This window comes from Charadrius vociferus, unplaced genomic scaffold (assembly GCF_000708025.1).
Source record: "Charadrius vociferus isolate BGI_N301 unplaced genomic scaffold, ASM70802v2 scaffold259, whole genome shotgun sequence".
Taxonomy (NCBI): domain Eukaryota; kingdom Metazoa; phylum Chordata; class Aves; order Charadriiformes; family Charadriidae; genus Charadrius; species Charadrius vociferus.
This window is the reverse complement of record NW_009661368.1, coordinates 2,919,772-2,931,396: the sequence shown is the minus strand read 5'-3', so window position 1 is coordinate 2,931,396 and position 11,625 is coordinate 2,919,772. Positions and strand designations below refer to the sequence as shown.

Here is an 11,625-nt window from a genome sequence, read left to right as displayed (position 1 = left end):
TTGAGTTCCATAGCAGAGAGTGCAAGTGTCTGTATGATTACATGTTTTTAATTTTAAACTATGGGTAAACTGTAGATCAAATGGAATATTCAGAGAATGTGTCATGGAACAGCAGTAGCCTGTGCGCAAGGCCTTCACAAGAACCAGTTAAAAAGGGCTGTTTAGCCAAAAGAAGGGAAAAATGGAATATTTGTGGCCAGCCTTTACACAACAATGGTCCATGGAAACCAGCTGGAACATCCTTGTAAGACATGTAAGAACATCCAATGAATGCAAAATGGCATCTGAAACTGGGAGAAAGCTTATTTGTATAACCCTATGAAAGTGAAAATGAAAGAGGGAGAATGCAGCAAAAGATACAGAACAGGATTTAACAATTTGTTAAAAATAGGGTTCCAGCATAAACCCACCTCGTTTCAACAGAGATCAGGTCACCCGAGAATATGTGGGTAATGTGACATTAGGCAACAGGCAGCGGGGATAGCCAGGCACCATAGAAATGCTATGACAGACCACAACTGGTTTGGATAACGCACAGAGTTTGCAGAGACACGGTGTATCTGGCCAGGGTTTAGGAACAAATTCTCATTTGCATGGTTCCATATGCATTTCCTGTGGCTCACCACCAGGCTTTGGGTCACAATCCCAAAGGACCCCAGAGTGCTGGGCAAAACTGGCTCCAGGTTCCCCGTACAAAAACCTGTGAACATCAATGAACAGAAGAAACATGTTATAGTTTGGAGACTCCTTTTAGTGAGAGGGAAGCATCTTTGTCCCTAACCTCATAATGTTCTTTTAGTGAACAGTTTCATTCTTTTAGGTTTTTTTTAAAGGGGAAAAATAGGTTGTTGTTTAGATTTTGTCCCAAAAAATATATTAAAAAAAAAAAATAAATCAAGCTCTTATTGCAGATCGTGTCCCAGAAGGCAGCCCAAGCCCACTGCCAGGACCAAAGCTGCACACCATTAGGCCAAAATAACTACAAGGATGTACATAAACATCACATGTGGGAAAAAACAGAGAAGAAAGGGCCACAACAAATAAGCACAGCAGGCTATCACAGCAAGTTAGACCCATTTCAAGCTGCATTGCTGGATTTATTCATATTGCAAAAGTCTAAGGGAGCAGAGGAACAGACCGCAGTAGGGCTGCAGCCAAAAGAGACAGGGTGAGACAAACCATTTGTAAATAACTGCGAAACAGGTGAAGGGTAAAGCAAAAACTGACAGTCTAAAATGAAGTTAACTGAAATCAATTACTTAATTAAGACAGAAGTTCATTCTTTTTCCTTGTTTTCTTACATATTACTAGTGTTGCATCATTATTTCTCTCTGAAGCTGTGAACATTAGAAAAAAAATATTTTTAAACTGAAAGCAACGCTGTCGTGAAGTCGGATGATTTCATGAGCTGGGGTCTTGAATAATTGTCAGGTTTGCAGTTACTAATAATCTGGAGCAATGAGGTTCCTGCCAGGTGAGAGGGTCGCAAAGACAGTGCCCTCAGCTACTACACCTGGAGGGAGGCAGCACTGCCTGGGGAGACCGCCGCACCCTCGATGCCCAACTGCTGCTGCTGATGGCCGAGCACGAGATGGTAGAAATATTTTCTTTTTCCACAAGCCCTTTTAAAACCAAGTGATATGAACTCAACTATTTTGTGGATATATATCAAAAAACATTTTTGGAGAAGGGCAATACTTAAAATGGTCCACCTCAACTTCTGAGTTTTTACTTTTAAGTCCTAATAGTTTGAAGTCATTTTGCCTTAAAGACCAAACATTATTTTTCTGGGAGAAGGGCAAGGGACAAGATTGGACAGAGTCATTTGAATATCCATTTTCAAAGGAAGCGAGAAGTGGAACTAGATAGTAGAGCTTCTTTTTCTTTCAGCCAGCTTGGGAATAGCCTAGGTAGAAGCAGTAAAAAGCATGACATTTTGAAAATCGGGAAAAAGCAAACAAATACCTTCCTGTGTGTTCAGGTAACTTTGTGCTTCTTAGATTTCCCAAGAAGTTACTAACCTATTACATTTTCCTTAAGATTAATAATTTTGGCTGCTAGACAAGTTCAGGTCAGAGTTTAACTGTTCTCTTCAGTGAATGGAGCAGAAGACATTGTTCGTGTTTCGTATTACTGGCACAGCTTATAAGGTAGTTGAGCTTTGAAATAACGTACCATCTAAAATATACAGTAGAGGAAAAGCATTAAGATAATGGAAACTCAACATTTCTAATGTTCCAAACATATAAATAGAACCCGAGTCAGTACATTAGACAATTGACTGGCTTTGCTTGAATGCACGCAGGAATAAATGGAAACATCCTTATTTCCTATCCCAAGGGGGAATTATTTCAGAGCCTGGTTTTGTGCATTAATAAAAAGCAAGATTCCATTGTCTGGTAGCTAAAATATCTTACTATAGATGCTGCATAAGCAATCCACCAAAAAAAACACCCAGAACTCTAGCATTGCATTCTCTAAACAAGTTCTTACCATACCTAGCATATTTCTCTGTGTACATATTGTCAATACAAATATATAATCAGGATGGTATATTGTTTGTATATTTCAGAAGTTCTGTTAGTCATCATGCATCCTGGCTGCACTTGAGTCTACAGATGGTCCAAAATGCTTATTTCTCGCATGCTACAATGAGTCTAACAAATGCAAGGACTGGAATTTCACACCTCTTTAGGAGAGAAGGGGACTGGATTGCAACTCAAAAACCAGCTTTCTCCCAGCTCACCACTGATACATTAATTCATTTCTTTAAGCTTCCCTTTGCTTTCTTCTCCCTGCACACCTTCAGTAGTTTGCCTTTATCCTTTAAAGGAAAAGTGAGAACACAAAAAGAATTTATAAACAAAGTATTCAGAAATTGTCCACATTCACAGATGCAGAGAAGAGGCAAAGAAACACACTGCCATGACGGGAACCAAATTCTTACTTGCAGTTATGTCAATTGTCGCCATTCTTAACGTTTGCCCTTGCCACGGGCCTGACAGATTGATCAGGTGTTGAAAAGCCAAGGACAGACTAAAGCCCATGTTCACGTTGTTCTTTTTTTAGAAAACGCTGAAAAAAGTTTCTATTCAAGGTTGGTTTGGCTATTTTGCCTCCAGGACACAATGCCACTGAACACTTCAGATTCTTCCTCAACACTACCACACAGAGCACTTCGGGGACTTTCTGTAAAATGCTGTAAACTTCCTCTAGTCAGTAAAATTGGGCTGAAACCAGATGGGAGACCTATCAAATTTCACACACCAGGATTTTGCAAATATTTGTCATTGGAGAAAGATTATTATAATAAAGTCAGGTTCACTAGAAGACAAAGCTGGTAGGATTGATTTTTATTTAGAGGAAGCCTTGCAGTTTGTGTTTAAGCTGCCTATTTAAATAGGCAGCTAACACAATAATGACATCTTAGGAAGAAAAAAAAAATATTCTTGGAGATACATAACGTGTTTAATTGAAACCATTAGTTTTACTGGCAAACAGCTTCATATTTCTGTTCTGTTAATCCGAACAAAGTGCTGCAATTATGACTCAATACATAATGTCCTCTAGTGCTACTCGCCCCACATTCCCAAAGTATAGAAAGAAAACAAAACTGTTTTCAGTTAACAAAACATTCCATGCTTCTATCCAGAATACTTTTATTATATGGTTATCATATACATCAGAATTATATTGGGAACATTTACAAATATGTAAAGATAGTTCAGAACCTCCATTATTCACATACACACTAACTCACACACTCATTTTGCATGTCTAGTCAGTTATCAGGTGAATGATGCACAAAATTATTGCTTTGTGAACATACACCTCAGATTAGATTTAATCTTCAGTGGCAAGAATTGAGATACTTAAAAAAACCAAAGTCTTAAATACCCTGTATAACATACCTGTGCATAAACCTAAAGATATGTTTAGCTTACCCATTACCTTTGAAATACTTACCAAAATTAAAATTTGAAAGCCATTTATAAAAAAAAAAGTATTAAAAAGTTCACCATTATTTACAAATCCGATTAAATTACACATAAATAAATATTTACATTCAACACACTGCTTCCCTTAATACACATAAAGCCTCCCTGGAAATAATTTTTGGCCTTAATAGGCAAAAAAAAAAAGAAAAAAATTTTCAAAAAAAGTTATGTGCCTATTCTTTCAAGTTTCCCCCCCAATTTAAAAACAAGACAATATAAATATGTGAATAAAGCTGCAATATCCTTAGACAGAAAGTTAATTTTCTAAAAGCATTTTCTTTTTGAACTATTCCTCGTTAATAAAATATCAAGATAATATCCACTGCAGCCAACATTACTGCAGTTTTAAAAAGCCTCAATATTTCCATAAAAAATAAGCATGTCAAATGCCATCAGATAACTTTTAAATCTAGCAGGATTTTAGTCCTCTCCTAGGGTATTCTGAAAATAAAGGAAAAAAAAAAAACACAAAACAAAAAAAACAACCCACAGAATAATCTCACTATTTTCGGGTGTTCATAAAAAACTTTAATGTACATAAATCTATATACCATTGTTTAATACTGCTTTATTGTTACTGTTGCATTTAGAGAGAATAAAACCCTGAAATTGTATCAGATAACAAATAGGCTTCCATCTAAAATCTGTATCTTAAAAACTATACATGAAGCTGGTCACCACTAGGTACTTAGATGTGGAAAAGAAATCTAAATATATCTCTTTGTATATTTCCATCAAAACCCCTTTATAGCACCACTTTTACAGCAAAGGATTTCAATACACTTGTACCAAGTACTTATCTTCTGGTAATTGCTTCCACAGATAAGGGATACTGCAGCTTTTATAGAAAGACTTGTCTCATGGATCCAGGGGGGAGTGAAGATCCTGAATAAGGTGATTTTTTTGTTCCTTTTTTCCCCTCCTTTCTTTAAAAAAAAAAAAAAAAAACACAAACAAAAAACCAACAACCAAAAACTCAAATCTCTATGTTCCCCCCGGGAAGAAGATCCCAGTCTGTGTTTTGGAGGAAGAATTTAAAGTCTGGTTTCTCTCCTTTTACTTCCTGTGCTTATCCATTTTATCAATGGTTTTGTTGGTTTCTGCAGGGCTCTGGTCGCCAGCGTTCATGTATGTTTTGTCTGCTATTTTTAATGCTTCATTTAGGTAGTTCTGGACGGATGTCATGGCAGCGCAGATGGCAGCGCTCCCAAAGCCATGTGTGATCAGGCTAAAATGAGTCAAACAGCCCTGGATGCCAGGGTCCAAGATGGGACTGGGTCTCGTGTTTCCAAGAGGAGTTCTGTCCTGAGTGAGGAGGTCTGTGAATTCCTTACAAATCTGCCTGCAAGACACAAAGTGATCACACTTTACACCATGGTGGGAATTTATGCAAAAGCAAATAAATAAATAAAAACAGAGAAAGTCCGTATCAAACATTTGGCAGTTATGTGGGAATTAAGTTTTCAGAAATTCATTACTCCAGCAGCAGCAGCGTCTAAAATTAAAGCCTATTTATTAGCACTGGCTTCCGATGAACCTTTTGTTATACTTATGTCGCAAAAAACACATACACACTCTGCAACATAACGTCTCCTCCTCTGGTGTCTGGCTGGCTCCGCAGCACTTGCTCTAGATTTTAAGGGGGGGTGTGGGAATTTAGAGCTAGTTTCTATGAGAACTTCCACAGCTGCAGTTAAGTGATTTAGAAAGACTAAAGCAGCTGAATAGGAGACTCAATTTAATTGTGCATATTATATCTATATGCCCTCTTTAAGAGAGACCTAGGCCCTGATCCTGCAAACACTAACACGTACGCCTGGCAAAACATGAATGGTTAATAACGCTCAAGCATATGTTGTTTGCTGCTTGTAAATCTGTCCCATTGATGGGGTTTCACAGGAGATGAGCAATCATAACAGAATCACATCTTTACAGAATCACATCTTTATCACAAATTCTCCATCACAAACGTCTTCCAAAAGATGATGGTTATTAGCGCTAACAACAATACCAATAATGATAATCCTGAAGAGCAGAAAGGGGTATGCTCAGTAAAATGCACAATGTTCAAGATATAGGAAAGAGGGAGACTGTATTTCTAAGAGATATTTTGGTTAAATAAGGTCTCTTTTTCAGGGAAAGATGTATTAATTCAGCTACAGGAGCGTGTTTGGCATGCCTGATTGGAGTCCAAAGTCAGGGCAACTCTTCTCAGCAGTTTAGCAGGCTTTTCTCAGGTCCTCTGCAGAGCCAGGGTGCCTTCAAAAGCAAGGAACCGCACCAACCCCAAACCAGAAAACATCTCAGACTGAACCAATCATGAACTGAAGGCTTTGTTAAACCTCAGCCTGGGAAGGCTGGGGAGGAAGGGGACAGTGGTTTAAGGTAAGCGTATCTTAACACAGGTATTTCCTACCAGAGACCTGGACATGATTTATTTAGGAGGTGCAAGTGTCTGCAGAACAGGTATAACAAAGCTTCTCCTTTACCTTTCCTCCCCCCATTCATCAGGCTTTGCAATAGGAATTTAGCTAAGTACAGGGACTTCTCACATCTACCAAAGGTTGGCTTTCACTGAACTATTAAAATCTTCAGCTATAATAGTGAAAAGGGACTATCCACAGTCTTGACTCCTGGTGTCCCATGGAGGAAACCTGTGTGCTGCTATTGCCAGAAGCAGCTAGGAGGACGTGGCAGAGGAGCTACCCTCACACCCAGCAGGCCCACCGGTAACTCTCCTTGGAGATGCCCCTCTGGGCTGCATGTACGCAGGTGGGTGAACCATCTCCTGCTCCCAGTCCCAATGCTGGTTCATGTTCCCAGGCCACACCTGCCCTCCACGTCCTCAACCGTGTCAGATCTAGGGACACCTTTTTCTCAGATATATAACTGGCCTGGTATAGGACTTCTGAAGTTTTTTCAACAGTTCAAAGGAAAAAAAAAAAAAAACCCAGAACAGAACTGGTCCAGACTGATGTGAGTTATCATACAGCATTGTTGTTATTATTATTGGTCCAGACTAAAATAACTGCTGCCATAGTTGAATTCAAACCAAAACCTAATAAAAAGAATTGCTTCATCTCCCTGATTAAAATTACACATGAAAATGTACCAAACTCTCCAGAGTCAGATACTTACAGTCAGACAAAAGCATCCTTAAAAAGGAGAAGGAAAAAAAAACAACCAACAATCCAAGCCCAAAACTTACTTTGCAGCAAGAAGCATATTCTTCCTGTTTGCCATTTCATTGCGGCCCATGTGTGGTCTAGTTAAATATTCGGCCACTGCTTTGGAAGGAAACTCTGTCTCACAAACATAACCAAAGTCACGAGCAAGATGTACAGCTTCACCTGGCGTGGGTAAAAGGGAAGGCTTATTAAATCTTGTTACATCTGCTTATTTTAAGGAGATCAGGGAAATAAGGGAAACTACTGTGAATTTCTAAAGTGTATTCCTGTTTTAGGAAAGGACACTGCTATTTACCACCATACCACTCGTTACAGTTTTCTGTAACATTTCTTCGTAAGTTTGCATCAAGAAAAAAAGAAACCTTCATGGCAATTACTACAAAAGGTAGTTCTCTTGCCTTTATACTGCAAAGAAAAACTCCTGTCTCTATCCAGATTAACTGTGCGAAGACTAGAATTCAGTCTAGATCAAATTGTCCACGGACATTTAAAAAACCTGGCAACTAAATTCAACTTATATAATAAAGAGTTTATCAGTTTAGTATATTTTCTAGATACTTTCTAATAAGCATTTTCATATAGTAAATAAAATTGTGAAGTCTATAACTAGACCATTTTTTTCATTAAGGCAATTTCATCAGGCTTAAAAAGAAGGATTGGCATGATCAGTGTGTTACCTGTGTGCATACACATAAGCTCTCTTAAACCCAACTTCCAAAGAAAGGTTTTAAACGGAAGTTGCTATACTATTCGAGCTGATGTACAAGTGAAATAGCAGTAAGGGATCGTTAGATCATTTTTCACTTTTCAATTGCTGCTTCTGTTCCTACTAAATTGTACCACTACCGGGAGCTGCTTTAAACAAACACAAAAGGTAACCACACACATATACATACCCCCTTCAAGTCAGCTTAACTGATAGAGGGTCCACATAACATGTTACAGATTAAAGGGGCTCCAGTTTCCAATCAGGAAGTCAAAAGCTATAAATCTCACTTTATATGCTTGTTTATTAGAAAAGCTTCTGAGGATACCGCTGAGGTAGGGCCAGGCATTGGAGTCAGCTGCCCCAGACTTTGAAAGTTTCCCAATAAGGAACCAAACCCATTAATGTGATGAGTTTCACTCCTTTTGCCTTCCCTGCCCATCCCTGCACACACCCTTATAAAACCCGAAACAACTCCCCCCCCCCCAAGAAACGCACACTGGACAAACGTGCATTTTGAACAGCTTGGCGTGTAGGAGTTGCTGCATCCCTGCCAGCATCCCTGCCACCCAGCCGTGAGGAAGAGGAGCATTAGCTGCCTTTGTGCAGGTAGGGCTCTGAGGCCAAGGGCTTAGTGGCCAGATTTGAAGGGAGAAGAAGGGGAGAGGAGCCCCTCAAAGGCAACACAGCTGTTAGTTGCTGCAACGTCCTCATCATGCTCACTTTAAAATAAACGAAAAACTCTATTATGCTCATTGACTTCCTAGCCTTTCCATGCTTTCCCAGAGGATAAAAACTGTACACAAGGGAAAGTTTATTTTTACGACACATTCCAGACTGACCTTCCACCAAAGATGTCAATAGTGTCACATTTGCAGCTTTCCTTCTACCAGCAGGAAGATTCAAGCCAATTTTATCCAGTTTTTCCCTTAATGATCTGCCACCATTTTTAGATTTGGCTCTGTAATTAAAGAGGGAAAAAAAAAAAAAAAAAGCCTTATTTATCTTCAGGGAACACTTCTTTTTAAAGATGAGAAATTCCAGTTACTGGGGGAAAGATAAAAAACAGGCTTCTTTTCAAGTGACCTACTTTTTAAATGCTCTACTACAAACCAGCCAGGATGAAACACAGCAGGTCAAAATCAAAATGTTTCAAACTGCACCATTGAAACCAACAGCTGTAGAACGATCACAAGCTGAATTAAGTGTATGCAAAAAAGGACGTGAAGTATCCTTCCAGTGATCAATCGCAACCATGAGATTTAATCCAAAAATCGTTCCATGGGGAGACGGTTTGTCACAGGAATAAGAAAGCTCCGTGAACCGTTTTGAGGCAAAAACCCCGACTTTAAAACAGAGAATGAGAATTGCTGTCAGAGCTGTTAATAGCACTTCTTGAGAAGTAGCAGAAGTGCAAAGAATTTTTATTTCCAAAGCCTATTAGGATTCAGTGTTGTTTGGCTTCTTAAAAACCAGAGATTTGCTAAAAGGCTTTCTTAGCTCCTCGTTGTGCTAATCTGGCTGCTCTCTCACACACACACAAGCACAGGAAAACTCACAAACAATAGACACGATGGGGATGGTTGTGAGGGAGTCGCAGCCTACCTTCTGAGCACTCCGCCCAGCAGAGAGGCGTTGAGACACTCGGGGGGCGAGAGCCGTCTCTGGACCTCTGCTACTGTCACTTTGTACTTCGATGTGGAGCTCAGGAGGGATAGTCTCCCCGGAACCGAACAAAATACTTCATTGGGGTTTATGACCACTCCAATTAATCCATCCTTTTGGCAGGGGAGACTCAGGGCACTGTTTTTCGTTAAGGAAATGGGACCTGTGGGAGGAGGAGGGAAAGCAGGTATTTTAGAAAAGGGGGAAATAAATGAGAAGTGGCAAGTGAATTTTCTTCCCACAAAAAAAAAAAACCCAGGAGACAGGATTTCGTTTTGTGTTAAATGCTCACGCCACTGACCCCCGTCCCCAGCGTCTATCTGCAGGACGGCGTTCGGCTGCAACCGAAAGGTCTCCACAACTATTCCTGAACAAGAGCTGTATTTTGCCACACTAAATTTCAAGGAGCTGCCTAACTAACTAAGAACGCTTTTTTAAAAAAAAAAAAAAAACAAAACAAAAACAACAAAAAAAACCCACAAAACACACCACACACAAACCCCACATCTCCGAAGCAGCGTGCTGCAAGTTAGCAAATCCATGCTTATAAAAGCCCGATACAACTAGACTCCAAATTAGCATCCTTCAGCTACTGCCAAAAACTCTTTCCGAGCCGGGGCAGGGAGAAGCATCCCAGCTCCTGCTGGGGTTCATCTTCAACCTCACACACGCGGATTTGAGAAACCGCCTTTGGAATTTAATCCTGACAAATTCATAACAGACAGCACAGCAGAGAGAGGGATGCAGCCCCGAAGAGAACCGAAGGCAAAACATTGCTCGTTAATGGCTCCAGCCTTTAGGTGAAGAGGGACAACAAAGGCTTTGCGAGGAGCAAACCGCAGATCCAGCTTTTCCATCCCCTCGTGAATCCACCCAGTTAACCCCCGGTGGTGTGCTGCCGGCTCACGGCACCGATCGGAAAGGGTTAAAGAGCCGAGGTCGGCCCCGCTCCCCGGAGGGGGAAAGATTTTTCAGTGGTGCATCTGACAGCGAAATTATTCTCCCATGAGCTAAACGCAGCAATCAGCGCTCTGACAAACACTTCTGCTTTTCCTCAGTTAGGTATTTGTTTGAAGTCTTCAGAGGAAACTTCCACTGATTTTTTTTTAAAGCACAAATTTGTTTAAAAACAAAAGCAGGAAAAAAACCCTAAATGACTGTAAATTGAGTCAATACGTCTTTCTCCTTCCTTGAAACCTCAGTTACAAAACCATTTCGATTAAGATAAAGCCGAGCAGGCTTATGCCAGCCTTGTAAAGAAGTTGAAGAGGAAACAACAACAACAAAAAAAAGAAAAAACCCAAACTGTATTCGAGTACTAGCGAGCAAAAAAAACACCACCCAAACAAAAACCAAACAAACAAAATATACCCAACCAAAACAAAAACCCAAAAAACAGCCTCGTGTCACTTTACACACACATATATTCCAGGGCAGCAGTAAATTCGGTCCAAGGTCCTGGTTCGGATTAAATCCACCCACACAGAAGAGCAGGGGTTCGTCCGTGCGGGGACGGCCAGTGTCCCCCGGAGGGGTCTCGCCGCCGCCGCCGGGCCGAGGCGGCCCCGGGGGTTTGTCCCCGCCGCCACCTTCCCTCGGATGACGTTAGAAAAATCCACCGACGGAGAGAACGCAATAAAAACCCCACCGCCCTCCCGATCGAAAGGATCTGTCTCTTAAAACATAGTAAGGCGTCAATTCACCGGTGCGTCATTAAACTTTTAACTATTGACAAGGGAAAGTAAACTGCAGTGCCACCTTACTGACCTTTTCTAATGACTGTCTGGTCATGCATTAATAAGTGTTGATCTTCCACGTTCTGGAAAGAGAAAGGGGAGAAAGTTTCGCACCTTGAAAAAGCTGAGAGGGAAGGAGCCGGGGGGCTTTTGGGAAACCCACCCCCGCCCCGCGCGTCCCCATTTTTAAGGGCTGAAAGGGAGAAAAGGCGGATTTCGCTGCAAGGGCGGGGATGGGGCAACTGAAGCTGGGATGTGCAGAAGGGGACGATGCGTGGCTCCGCAGCCGAGCGCTCGGGCATCTCTACCGGCCGGGGAGCGCCTGTCCCGCC

At 40.9% G+C, this 11,625-nt stretch overlaps 1 protein-coding gene across 1 annotated transcript in view; it reads right to left on the bottom strand.

The window, feature by feature from the left end:
• Window positions 1-5,054: 5,054 nt before the first annotated feature.
• Window positions 5,055-11,625, bottom strand: part of TFAP2C (transcription factor AP-2 gamma (activating enhancer binding protein 2 gamma)) — a 7,632-nt gene continuing 1,061 nt past the window's right edge. The window contains exons 2-6 of the mRNA XM_009893502.1: window positions 11,325-11,376; window positions 9,498-9,720; window positions 8,735-8,853; window positions 7,207-7,348; window positions 5,055-5,340 (exon numbers count right to left, since the gene is read on the bottom strand). Of these exons, the coding sequence (XP_009891804.1) occupies window positions 5,055-5,340; window positions 7,207-7,348; window positions 8,735-8,853; window positions 9,498-9,720; window positions 11,325-11,376 (822 nt within the window). The remainder of the gene's footprint in view (window positions 5,341-7,206; window positions 7,349-8,734; window positions 8,854-9,497; window positions 9,721-11,324; window positions 11,377-11,625) is intronic.